Source organism: Populus alba, chromosome 8, assembly GCF_005239225.2.
Source record: "Populus alba chromosome 8, ASM523922v2, whole genome shotgun sequence".
Taxonomy (NCBI): domain Eukaryota; kingdom Viridiplantae; phylum Streptophyta; class Magnoliopsida; order Malpighiales; family Salicaceae; genus Populus; species Populus alba.
Window position 1 is genome coordinate 10,237,012 of NC_133291.1, and position 14,316 is coordinate 10,251,327.

The 14,316-nt window shown below is 33.2% G+C and overlaps 1 protein-coding gene across 1 annotated transcript; it reads right to left on the minus strand.

Annotated features, from left to right (window-relative positions):
- Positions 1 to 1,859: 1,859 nt before the first annotated feature.
- On the minus strand, positions 1,860 to 5,472 carry LOC118055258 (cyclin-D1-1). Its single transcript, XM_035067101.2, has 6 exons — positions 4,886 to 5,472; positions 4,584 to 4,670; positions 3,686 to 3,784; positions 3,372 to 3,573; positions 3,134 to 3,264; positions 1,860 to 3,036 (listed from the first exon to the last, which is right to left on the minus strand). Exons 1-6 carry the CDS (start codon positions 5,126 to 5,128, stop codon positions 2,815 to 2,817), a joined length of 984 nt encoding a protein of 327 aa, XP_034922992.1. The 5' UTR covers positions 5,129 to 5,472; the 3' UTR covers positions 1,860 to 2,814.
- Between the last annotated feature and the right edge of the window lie 8,844 nt (positions 5,473 to 14,316).

Consider the following 14,316-nt stretch of genomic DNA (forward strand, 5'->3'; position numbering starts at 1 on the left):
CATGTATGTTGCTATTCTATCTTCTTTTGTGGTCCAATATTAAAGCAGGAATTTGATGTGATGCGCGTGTTGATTTAAGAGATTGTGATACATAGAGGATGCTTATTCATTGATCAATCATGTGGATCACAAGTTGATGAGGTGAAAAGCTACGATGATAAATTAACTCGGGTATCGCCTCTATATCATGGTTACCTTCATTTATTAAAAAACAAAACCCAAAACAAGGGCCATTGTACATGTTAATATATATATTAATGCATGCAAAAGATAACATACATAAACAGACCTTGTGTCAGAGATCTAGGGCTAAATGACAACCTTCTAGCTGGGCTTTTTCTATTTGGATTAGTATAGATGATGTCAATATGTTTCGGGGAAAAAGGAGCTTTTAAGGTTTTGGACTTTTCTCGCGATATTTGATCATCTCTGTGCACACACACTCAAACTTGTACCAACTTGTGTGTATACTTTAACAACATGCCCTAACTAATTAGTTTACAATTAATTTCTTCCGAGTAATTTGAAGTGGTCAACAAAAAACCTGCAAGCTGGGCTTTTTCTATTTGTATTAGTATAGGTTTTTTTAGGAGAGAGAAAGAGGCTTGCTGAGTTCTACTTAAGAAAAATAAAAAGTGTCATTAATATTAATTTAAATAAAAAAACTAATATTTGTGTCAAATAATTTTATTTGAATAAAAAAGTTCATATTAATGTTTTTTTTATTATTTTTAAAGTTTGTGGAAAAACATATATGAGTTTGGTTGATTTTTAAATTTAGTTGATTTCAACTTTCAAGATAATTTTTTAATATTATAGATATCTATACACAACTCCTATGATATCTTCGTTAAAATGAATTTGAAAACAAGTTTCTAAAAAAAAAAAACTCAAGTCTTGATTTCTCAACCATTGCAGTAGTTGGAATTTAAAAAAATTAAACGACACGTGTCATCTGTCTCAGCAAGCGACACATCAACTTTATTGTTTTTTTTTTTAAATTGAAGTAACATGTTTTTTGCCCTTAGTTGCAAAAAGAGAGAGAGAGAAAGATGAGCTCAATCACACAAAACCTAACCAGGCAAAGCTCATGTATGACCCTTGACAAAATAGGCCAGTTAGGTTGGCATAGCCTTTGCTTCTCTTTTTTTTTTTTTTAAAAAAATAATATTTATTTTTTTATGGTTTTTTTTTTATTTTTTTTTAAAATTTATATTTAAATTAATATTTCCCTCCCTTCTTTCATTTTACTTGGAGAGTCTTTTTTAAATAATGATTATTTTTTTAGTTATATTTAAATTTAAAGAAGTTTTTTTTATTTATCTATAATTTTATTTTTATCTTTTATATGGATGAAATTTTATTTTTTAAAATAAAAAATATTTTCAGATAATATTTTTTAAGAAATAGCCTTAATTAGCTGTATTGTTTTTCAATTTTAGTTTTAAGTATTCTTAATAACTTTTTATTTATTGACTCATAATTTTAATTTATTTAATTTCACATATACATAAAAGATTTAATATAAATTTAGATTTTTTAAATTATAAAAATATTGAAAAATTCTCTATATATAATTTTTTCTATAAAAAATATTTAATCGGCGAATGAGCACGTAACTTTTACATCAGCAAAAGATCGAGGAGTCGTATTCATGACAGAAATATATTTTTATTACTAGCGGGGCCAATCAATCGCTTCAATCTGCTAGGCCCTTCATGGCACTGGGCAGTGGCCTCACTAAATTCCACACCTGTTTTTCAAAAGTTCCTGTACAGTAATAAAACAAATCAGAAAGCTACAAAGTTACTATTGTCAATCACATGCCATGCACAGAGAGGAGAGAGGAATATCGAAGGGAAAAAAAAAATATTAGATTATTATATCGATCAAAATCGGATACAAACACGCTTGAAAGGCCCCAAAGACCCCTCGTATTGTCGAGCCTAAACTCAGGCCCTGAAACAGGTATTAATCTTCCCATCTCAGACAAAAAAAATATAAAAAATAAAAAAGTTCACACGCGTGTGACGGCCACACACGTGGACAAAGTCTATGGTATGGTTAGGCCAGGGTGGATCGAGGCCATCAGAAGAGGCAATTCCCGCCAAAAAAGCACACATACACACTTGTGTGGCATGCACCTAGCTAGAGCATGGACACACAAACCACTCTCTGAAAATCTATAAACATATCAACATGTGTCGGAAGTCATTTTGGGAGTCATGTTATTTCCATGCCATGGCATGCCATCAAAAGAAATGCACACATCTCGTTGAAGCAAGCAATAATGGCGGCCAGAGAGGAAAAGGTCAGCTTCTACCCCTCCCTTTGCAAACCATTTTGATATTTCTTTGCCTCCTTTTCCGCGAAGCTTAATGCCCAGGGCCCCGCCATCTCCTTCGCTTCCATTCAAAAATCAATGCTGCCATTGAATTTCGGCACCCCACTTCCTTGACACTCCATGACTCCACAATATAATATTAAACAGAAGCTTTTTATTTCTCTCTTTCCTTCCGTCATTTACTTTCTCACACAAAAATATTAATGTAACGAATTCCCCTCCCTTGGGAATCTGCAATGCCATTTAAATGATGAATGGCAAAGCCCACTAAAAAAAATAAAAAAATCTCCATACCAAACTCTCCCATATCCAAACCTATATACACTAAATAATCTACATCACTCAAGTCAATTCCTTCTCCAACCCCTCGAAGAAAATATTTGAGGCTTTCATATAAGTTGGACCACCTTTCTTTTATTTTAACATCCCCCACAACCACTTTTCTTGGTTTTATTGCTCCCCCCCCTCCCTCACTCGGAATTTCCTTTGTCATCATCTACCCACAAGCAGTTATTTAGTTTTCTCTTTTTATAAGATGATGACGATGAAGAGGATGATGAGTCACTGCCACTGGACCTCATTCTCGCCCGAATTGTTACTCGAAGTCGAGGTAGCAGGACTTTTGTGGATTTCCGCCGGCTATCGTCGAGCACAAGATCTTGCATTAGCCGGTAGCAGCTGATTATTTTATCCTGCAAAGAGTTTGATATGTTTGGGAGTTGGGATACTAGTTTGTACTTGTTAAAAAAAAAAAACAACCAAACCGCAATCATAATCATTAATTCTTACTTTGCTTAGCCCATCACACCATGATTCAGCATGTTCAGGATTAACAAGAGACAAGTTTGGAATGTCATTGGCTGCACAGAGTATCGCTGCCGCAGCAATGCTGGATGGCCTATACTCAAGAAAGCTCGCCTCTGCTCACATTATAAACCAAAAAAATATACATATACGAGTCATTATATGTACGGAAACGTATAAAAATGTATGTGAGGTATCATGCATGCATGTAGTATCAAATTACCTTTGATATTCGATAAAATGATTTCCGTAGCCCTTGAAATCAGAAACCCAGTATAGGCTCCTGCTGGATCGAGCTTGCATGCAAAGAAACCTGTGAAACTAAATGGCGTTATAGATCTTAGCCTCCAATCTAAAACGCCGAGAACCAGAAGTTCCATCCTCCGAATTGTTCTTGGTTCAAAGATATATTTGGCACCTTCAACCTACAAACCAATATAGTTCACATCACTTCATGCAGGAATTAACTTGGTTAATTATACAGTCTCCTGAGTCATAATTGAGGACTACTCATGTCACAGATGATCAGGCAAATACCTGGAGATCCAATAGCGAAGGAACCAGAGGTTCCTCCATTTTAGCAGCCAATGATAAGCAAGCAACAGATAAGAGTTGCAATGGCCACCCGTCGGTTTGCTGAAATGAAATAGTAAAAGCAACCAAAAACAATTACCAGGATGCATTTAATAATCATCGTTAAAAAAAAAATAGTAATCACAAAAAAAGGGGATAATGACGATGATAAATGTTTAATTATTATTCAACCGTTAATTTATTTATAAAGTAATACTTTATGATTACATTTTTAAAGCATACAATATACACACATGTTCCACGTACGGACAAAATGTGATAAAATCTAAAACAGAATAACATACGGAGTACAAAACTTTATAAGAGCATAATAATAGATACAGAGCCTCTTTGGGCGTACAGGTAGTTTAAAAATATTATTTTTAAAGTGTTTTTTATCTAAAAAAATATATTACTATAATATTTTTTAATTATTTTTTATTTTTATATTTAGTAAATCAAAACAAAACCAAAAAAATATTAATTTAAAATTTTATAAAAAATTCAAAAATATTAAACCACATTGCGCACAAAGAAACAAAGTTATCCACTCTTAAAGTTAATGGCAAATTAAGGCTTGACACTAATTGTTTTGGTCGGTTCGTGTTCAAAAGATGGACTTCCATTCCCTGAGAAGAAAAAAATCACAATTTCCCCACTCCATCCGTAAATAATTCACCACAGCCCCTCTGGTTTTCTTTATTATGCGAGGTACTAACGTGTTTTTCATTGTTTGAAAAGTCAAGTGTATTTACCGATGTCAAAGTCGTTTACTTTTAAGCCCCTCGATTTATAATGATACATGCCTATTTTATTTTTATATTGCATTATTATAATTTTAAAAAGTTTAACAAGTAATTACCGGTAATCGGCGAGAATACAGGAACCGATCCAAGTAATTGACAGCGAGATACGCCGTTAATGGCTGGAATCCATAGCATGCTTGCACCTATGGATTAAAAAAAAAAAAGAATTAGTAAGCACATGTTACTGAGTTAATCTAACGTGCGCCGCAAATCCATCTTTGAAAACAAGTTCATCCAACGGCTGATAAATGGCTAGTTTCTCTGAAATGATCAGCTCGACGGCACAGATCTCTTTGAAATAGTTTTTTAAACATGATACAGTAAAATATCAGAAAAAGGTAGAGATTTTTTAAAAAACCTTGAGAATCCATGCAACAGATTGTTCTCGAGCGGAAGCATCGAGAGACTGAGATTGAAACCGAGAAAAATAATCGTAACCAGGCACGAAGTTCCTTTCATCTTCAATGAAACCAGCAATGGATGATTCTTCTACAAAGTCGTGCGATTCAAGGTCCGACGAGCATTCCGGCGACTCGCCGGAGAATACATCGGAGGAGTCCTCGCCGCAGAGAAGGTCTGATAAGCAATCAGTGTAGGACATCGCAGCCTTTGATGATAATAGTTTCTCATTCTCCTCTCATCTTGCCCGGATGATGGCCGGAGACTCCACCGGGTAGTTATCGGGATGCTCTTGTGTAGTGAAGGGCTAAGCTAGAGAGGCTTTTGAAGTTGAGCTAGGAGAGAGATGGAGGAGAGATGCCCATCAGTGTTTGGTGTTATAGCCATATAAATATCAAGGGATGCAAATTTTTTTTGCTTTTCTTTTTGTTTTTATATATTTTAGAATGGAAGTAGATTAACGAAGGAAAGGGGAGAGAAGGTAAGAGAGTGTGGGGTTATTTGTTTTACCGGGAAAATTGATTTTTCATTTCAAGACGGAAGGGAAGGGAAGCGAAGGGTGGCATATGATTTATCATTGCCTACTCCTTCCTAGCCCCTACTCTACTCTTTTTTATTCATTTATTTTTAACATCTAATCAAAGTCCTGTGGAGATTTTTCAAAATAGTACTTTAAAGTGTTTTTTTAATATTAAAATAATATATTTTTATTTTTTTAAATTAACACAATAAAACAATTTTTAAACCCGCTCTGCTTCCTTTTCCCGCTAATTTTAAATATATTATTCATTTATTTTCATTATCAAGTGCTAATTAACTAAAACTGTGATGATATTTAAACTTACGAATCAAAAGATGGTGTTTTTTATTTGAGCTTTTCTATTTTTTCAGTAAAATTGATTTCCTTACAGTCCCAATCCTTGTGTTTCAAACGTGGTCTATTAGACAAAAATTTATAAAATCTGGGTTAATTTGTCCCATCAATAAATGCCATAAGTTCGATGCTTGGAAATAGGCCAAATTGCAGTCTCAAGAAAGACGGTGACTGAATCGAACTTTTTATAATACTTCCAACAACCTCGACGCTGGGATCTTTCATGTCCGGCGCGCAACCTGGGAGATTTCGTTGCGGGAATGATTATGAGCCACCGAATAACCACGACAGTGAGTGGACGGTGGAGTTTTTAGGGAAAAAAGAGCAAAATGCAATCAAGTACTCGTATTTTAAAATGTGCAATTTAGTCCTATTCTAACCTGTTAGCCTATTAAACGCACTTATTAAAAGTAGTTAATTGGCAAACATCTTACCACTTTTGGTGTAAGAGACAAAGTTCGAAAACACAAAGGACAAGACAGCGTTGATTTTAACAGAAGGAACAGTAAGGTTATTTCACCTCATAAAGTTGTGTGATATTTAAAATATATTTTATTTGAAAAGTTATTAATATGGTAATATTAAAAATTAAAATTATTTTTAATATATTTTTAAATAAAAAAAATACTTTTAAAAAATATACATAAACTGCATAGCGTACAATATCTGTAAAAATCTAACTTAAATGTATTATTTTATTTTATTGAAATAAAAAATACCATGAAAAAAAACATAATACATATCAAATCATGAAAAATAAATATTTAACACGCAGTTCAATCAAAATTATTTCTCTAATGAGCTGTTTGCATGTAGAGGAGTACTGTCCATGATTTAAAAGGTGAGAAATGATAAATGATAATATAAAGGGGAAAAGGAGTAGAAAAATCTTCCAGAAGATTACGAATCTGTCTATGATTTTAATGTAAAATTCAATAATGAATCTCATTAACTATAAATCCAGTGGCTAAATAATGAACCCAACAATAAATTCCTGACATGAAGAGACAGGAATTACTGTTCTTTTCCGAATTAAGACACCAGTACACGTAGCCATCATCTTAGGCGTTACAGTTGTTTCTACTTGTAAGGATTCTAAAGTACATAGGAAAACTGTAAAATCAGTGTCTGAAGTCTCCATAAGCGTGTTTCCGCTCTTCACTCGCTATCTCGCAAAATCCAGAAATCAAACAGTGCTGATCACCACCACATGATCACAGAATGTATCCATCAACGGTGGCTTTTCTGCTTTCCACTTTTTTTCTAGTCTCCGATTTCCCATCCGAGAGAGATTAATTAATGAAAAAGGAAAACGGTGGCGTAGGGAGGACTTTTCTCGCTAATCTCGGGGGGTTTTATGTGCTCCTGGCAGCCATCTCTGTAATTATTTGCTACGTATGTATCTTCAAGATTACAGCTAAAAGACAGCCAACGTAAATAAACTTGACTAAATGATCACATAATTCATGGACGCACATGTGTAGATGTCAAATCTGTGGGCTATATATCTCATTTGGCTAGTCCTGCCAAACCTACTGCTGAAAATTTAATAGGATTTTTCCCCCAATGATGGAAAAGCTACTGGCCATGGAGACGCATTCAGCACTTTGCTTATGGAAACCACAATAATGTGAAAAAAGAATTTTCTAAGCTGTCATTATTACTCAATCCAATGAGGGGAATTTTATGGCACGATAACTCGACGGTCTTCCGCCAATGAGATTTATTTGTGGTGCGGGAAAATATTAAATGAAAACTTTTAGAGCCTCTCGTGACGCTATAGGTCAATAAACTACCAATCCCATGGCTAGAAGTGGCATATAATGACGCAATTTTTATTATCGCCATGCCAGGGCTCATCTGTGCACCGTGGACTTCGTTTCATCACCGTTGATTCCTTGTTCTTTTTTCCCTCCATCCCTGTCGGAGGCTGTCAATATACTCCACTTGATTATCACTGTTTCATCTTTAAAGTCTCAAGAGGTTAATTATTAGATATCCCGATGTATTGCTCTTCGTCTCCATGAAAGCACGACTTGTGCACAGTTATCGTGATAGAGTCAATATTTTTTTTTATGATAAATTACGAGTATTTTTCTTCAAATTTAATCCTTTTTCACCAGCGTTGAATCCATGGCCGGCAAGTGGCAATATAGCCCTGTTGAGTCACATCTCAAGTTTTTAATTTCTTAAAGGAACCGATTGTTACCGGTTGGATTTTTCTCGTCAAAATTTTTTAGTTTTCATGCGGCAGTCTAGCTCTAGCCCCTGCTAGACTCAACCTTTCTTTTTTCTTCCACTACTTCAAAAGAATATAAACAAGTCCATCTCTGTGTTCGCGCACAGCTTCCCATTTCTGTTTTTTTCCTTCTTTTTGATTTGAATATGATATTGTATTATTGACATCAAGAGGATACCAATGATCAATGTTGAACAGTGTAGAGAAATTGAGAAGAGTTCAAGGTGTCAGGATCAATAGCTGCCCCTCATGAATTGTCAGTCATAACTTTTTTTCCTTGTCGATAATAAGAAAATGTCTTGTATATATTTGACTCCGAGTGCTAAAATAAAATTCATTTAATAGAATGTCCAGTGGCATTCATAAGCTGATGAAACTTGTCGGTCATCCCCCGGAGAGATACCTCCATCATTGAATCCCACTTGAAAGTTATTTAGCTCCAATGTCCTTGGATTTATGAACTTGGAGGTTTCGTGAGGATCTAGTTATGCAATTTTACAGCACTCGTCAAATTCTAAATATGATCCATGGCTTTTTCTTTCTTTTATTACTGACAGGTCGTGTGCACCGACGATAAGAAAGGATCTATTATTTCACGAGCCTAAAGGCCCAGGTCAGTGCCCACAAGAATAGGGAAAGAAAACTCCTTCTGCAAAGGTAAGATTCGAACAAGTTTCAGCAAGTATAACATCAAAACGCAAGACTATTTTTTACTTACGTACGTGTTTGTGTATTATTTATTAAAAGTATGCGCTAAAAAATCGGGCCAGAAGCTTGAAGACTCCGAAATGGAGCTTAATGTAAAGGCTATCTTTTGTGACTAAACAGAATATGGTTACTCTCTTTGCTCCAAAAGCCAAAAAAGAAGTCATCATGATAGATTCTATCTAACCATTTTAACAATTTATTTTCTTACACAAAGGCATATCTTTAACGCCATTGTTCGGAGAATTTTTTGACTAAAGCTGAAAAGACGACTAAAATCTAGCAAGAAAAACGAAGAAAATGATGCTACAAACGATAATACATAAACGGAGATCACCACACTACATGAAATCTCTCGTCGAGGGTCAGTAACATTGGTCTCTCAAATCTAGCAAGAAAAACATAGATTTTATAGAAGGGAGTGGTAAATACAGCAAGCACTGTTAATAACTATGGAGGGGTAGCAACTGTATCGTAGTTTCCATTGTAAAGTGAAATATTTTATGAAAGGTGAAATGATAAAAGCTCGCTCGAACTTCTCTCAACTTTTGGCGAAACATTGGGCAATGATATCACATAGTGAACTCTCGAAAAGTTTCAGCACAGTTAGTGAAATGATATAAAGTAAACCATGCTGTTTAGCGCTGCCTCTCTCTCCTATCTTGGATGTGATTTAACATTTTGAACTCCCAATTAAAAGCTTCACGTAATCTATTTGAAATGATTAATTACCTACATGGCTCCGATATGCATTGAAATAATTGCACTGCCTTTCCTAATCGATGATTACAAAATTGTCCCATTCGTCATAATTATCGATTGAATCTCCTACTTATTTCTTGTGTGTTCATGAATCAAGGGTTGATTAGCAATGTTTTCCTCGCGCGTAAAAATAAAACATGAGGGTCGTCAGCTCGTTGTTCTTTCGGAGTTTTTGCGACTCTTTTCTCCATATTTCGGAAGGTATTTTAGACATCTAGGGTATTTCACATCGCCTTTAATCTGGGAATTACAGCCTGCTCGTCTTCTAATCCAACGTCTCATGCAAGACCTGAACACATTCTAAAGATTGATTTTTATCTGTATAGATACAATTTCAAGGAAGCTGCGCAAGTGTAGCTTTTATGCACCATGGATCAAGTGGCAGACACAATGAATAAACCCTTTTCTTCACATCACCTCACCTTTCTTTACGGCAAACCTCGCTTCCATTAAAGGAGATCTGCACTTGGGTGTGTTACGATGATATAATGAATTTAAATCCCTGTTTTTTGTATTGTGAGAATCAATCATTTATTACCCGAAGGATCACTGGGGTAAACTTGAACAGCATGAATTAACAGGCCTGATTAACAATCAAATTAAAAACACAGCGCTAGTTAACAAATCAGAAAATCCAGGCCTAATTGACCAAATTTAAAGTATAGAGACCAGACTGAATAGTTGACAGGGATATAAGGATGAATATAAAGATTCTATCTTTATGTCTAACAGGTTGATTTCTTGGACTTGTGATGACTCATCAACTCAGGTATATTTCTGTTAGATGTTCCACCTAGAACAGTCAGAGCACGCCGAGCCTCTCCATCTCTGTCCTTCTATTTCGTGAGTGGAAATATCTAGTTTGTGTTGTTTTTTTGGGTAGCTTTTTATAAACGTTAGCGGTCATGGGTGGACAGGGAACAAATACACATTTTTTTATGGCTACGAGCACCTGTCCCTCTTTTCTTGTAATTATTTATCTCCATGCTGTTCTATCTCATCATAAATTGTCATCATCGAAAAAAATAAAAAATAAAAACAAGAAGGTTGTGATATGAATAACCTCTCGCTCGATTTTATTTTCTTTTTTACTATTTTTGAACGAATAATTACAAACTTTTTTCCTTGTCAACAAACTAAAAATATTATCATTCTATAAACTATTTAACATGTGTTTGAAAATGTAATGACGGTTATTTTTTAAAAATATTTTTTATTTAAAATTATATTAAAAATACTGTTTTTTTTTTAAAAAATTAATTTTAACATTAATATATCAAAATGATAAAAACAAAATTTAAATAAAAAAAATTAAAATTTAATAAAACACCTTTGAAACATAGTTCCAAACTAAACGAACCATTAAGAAATTGAAGAGTATTCAACCTTTATCAATATGTACATGTGCTCAGCTACCTACACCGATGATGATAAATTGGGTTATATTGGGAGGGCAAACGTGGGGTTTTAATTTATTCCTTTTATGGTGGTATGATTTGTAATTGAACAACGTCACTCACTGTCAGAAAATAAGCAAATACACAAACATATCGGTAGAAATATTTTATTTGTAAATTGTTGTGAATTTTTTTTTGACTAAATATACCATTGCAATAGCTATCGGTAAACATCAATAAAAATATTCTCTTAGTAAATATCAAGGAAATCACAATGAGAATAAAAATAAATAAAAAAAAAGCTTAAAAAGTATTATGATGTGTTATTTTTACATACAAAATTGTTTACTTGTCTAAATCTATTAGTAAATTCGTTTGTAAATATTTAATTTTTACTCGACAAATGATCTCCACCTTCATTTTTTTTTCCCTTTATTTTTTTTTTGCAACAAGCACCACAACCCCCTGTTTTTATCACAAACCAACCTCCCACTATGAATCTAGCCACTCCAACACTCAATTTGTCAGCATCATTGTTTTGATTCAAATTTTATTGAGGATTCTCCACTTCAAGCAATCAAAACTATCCATTTTTTTTTAACTCAATTTTAAAATGTTATTTTTTATTGCATATTTTTGTAGCGTATGCATTTTATCTGGGTGCTGACTTGTTTTATAACTTTTTTTCATAGAAATTTATTATATGAATGTATGATCTTTATGTGTTAGGGTTTGTTTGAGATTTTATAAAATTATATTTATTTGTAGAAATTTTTTGTTAATGTTTAGAATTTTGAATTTATATAGGTAATTGATAATGAATTAATTGTACTATTAAAATAGTTTAAATAAGTTTGAGCTAAATCAATGTTCTATTATTTATTTAGTTTGTGTAATTAATCAATACATGTTGTTATTTATTTAGTTCATGGATGTATCGAGATCCACTTGAAGGGTTGTGTAGGATGAATTATTATAATGGGGTTCAGGGTTTTATTAACTACACACTATCTAATTTATGAAATATTAGTGGAGGTGGTATTAAATGTCTATGTAAAAAGTGTAAAAATAAAAAGTTTATCAATCTAGATGTTGTAGCGATGCTTCTATAAAAAAACTTTATTGAGAGATACATGTGTTGGTTTGCACACGAAGAACCATATGTTTCTCATGATACCATAGTATAAAGGATGGTTGGGTCAACTTTTAGTTTTTGCAATATGTATAAAGTTGTAGATAACAATAGTAATCCTTATATGAATATGGTTATGGATGCGGTGGGAATGAATCAGGGATATGTCGGCCAATATCAAATAGTAGATAAAGAACCTAATGCATGCACGATCAATTCTTTGATCTTATAAAAGACTTTGACTAATTATTATGGAATGAATGCACAAATCACAGTAAATTATTGATTGTTTTACATGTGTTCACCATCAAGTTAGACCATGGGTTGAGTGATGTCGGTTATGATAGGATTATCGAATGAGAAAAAATCATTTTACCTAAAGAAAATAGACCAAGGCAAAACTCTTATGATGTTAAATCCATGATGAAACCCCTTAGCCTGGGATACCATAAAATTGACATGTATTCAAACTTCTGCATGTTGTATTACCTTAAGAATACAGAGTTGACTGAGTAAACTGCTGAGCATGTAACGTGACATCATTCACATGATGCGGTGAATATAATGATGATGCGCCCTTTCAATGGTAAAGCCCAGAAACATTTTATATAGAGCATCCTCAGTTTTTAGTGGAGTTAATGAATATGTGTATTGGGTTATGTACAAACAGATTTAATCTGTTCGGGTTATTTGTTGTTTTTTATTCTTCTTGACCGGTATTATTCACGATTTACAACTTTAATATCAACAAATTTAAATATTCTAGTAGTGATGGGAGCTAAATCTTTAAATTTTGCAATCGCATCAACTTTGATTTCTTGAATACAAAGTGGAAACATCATTTTCATAATTGTTTTTCCCTTTCTACCTATTATTTGCCTCTCAAAGACACTATCAAAAGTAGCTTAACATTATTTTTTCCTCTTTCGGTTTTTTTATTCTTTCTTTCTCCTTTGGATAGACAAAGTGGAGGGGGGGGGGGTTTGAAGTGCCTCCTAGATTGTGAAAATGAAATCAAACAAGTCTTGTTTTATTGGGCCTTAGGAAACTGGTACATGTTCCCATCCATCCCCAATGCTCTCACCAAACAAGCATGTATAATAGGACCCATAGGCAACTTTTGGACGTCGGCGGTGCGGTAGACACTTAACAAGTCTAGCCCCGTTGAATCGTGGTTCTGAACGTTAGGTTTGGGCGGCTGTCTTGAATTTTCTGACAAATTCTCATGAAAAATAATCACGATCCTGGCAAAAGCATCGGAGTATAGTCAATTGCATATGATTCCACATTAGCTTGTCTTTTCTTTTTTTTCTTTTGTTGTGATCATAGACATTCTAAAGTTAGTGTTTTAAAATCAAAATTAATTTTCCTATTTATTTCAATCACAAACCACGTCAAAACTAAGAATTCATAAAAAAAAAAAAAAAAAACTTGATCCTCCCAACGAGGTTTGAATTCCATTGATTTTTTAATTATAAACTTACCCTTTTAACTTCCATATATGCTAGTTGTTTGATTGATATTCTGTTTATTTTTATATTTTAAAAACATGTTAAATCATTATATATATATATATATATATCAGCACATTAAAATTATAAAAAAATACTGGAAAAAAATAAATCTAATTTTTTTAAAAAATAAACATGCTTTTAAACAGCAACACCAAAAACAAAAGTTATATCTTTCTTGAATGACTAGTAGTAGTGTTTGGAAATGCAGTTTGCATCGCGTTTCTTATTTTTTGTGTAAAATAAAATTTATTTTATGTTTTCATATTATTTTGATGCATTAATATTAAAAATAATTTTTTAAAAATAAAAAAATATTTTACTATATTTATAAATAAAAAATACTTTAAATTATTAGTTTTACTATAATTTCAAACAAAATCTTAATTGAGAGTGGATAGCTTGTTAATATTTGGTTAAATTTAATTAGCATCACTCGTGATAATTATTAAGTTGCCTAACAGTATGAATATATTCTTGGAGGAGGCTGGAATTTGTAGATTCCACCTAAACCTTTAATCTGTGGCATGCATGTTGTCGTGGCGCTCTGATGATTATTAAATGCGTTTTCAAATTTCTGATCAATATTTTCTCATGACCGGTCAATTTCTATTTTTCTTTATGTGCCTGTCAATTATTTGTCATTTTAGATGATGCCAACACAAGGACTAAGTACATGCTGTTGATTGTGATCTTCCAGCGCACGTGATAAGACGCGCAGGAAACAACAACATAAATCAAGAAGTTATTGGGTTTTGGATTGAGGCTTG

What these genes read in the sequence shown, in the direction of transcription:
- LOC118055258 (XM_035067101.2), bottom strand. Translation starts at nt 5,128, where the DNA reads ATGTCCTACACTGATTGCTTATCAGACCTTCTCTGCGGCGAGGACTCC. An exon ending in TGTATTCTCGCCGATTACCG is followed by an intron (nt 3,785 to 4,583) that starts GTAATTACTTGT and finishes ATTTCATTTCAG; the next exon opens with CAAACCGACGGGTGGCCATT. An exon ending in CTTCGCTATTGGATCTCCAG is followed by an intron (nt 3,574 to 3,685) that starts GTATTTGCCTGA and finishes ATTGGTTTGTAG; the next exon opens with GTTGAAGGTGCCAAATATAT.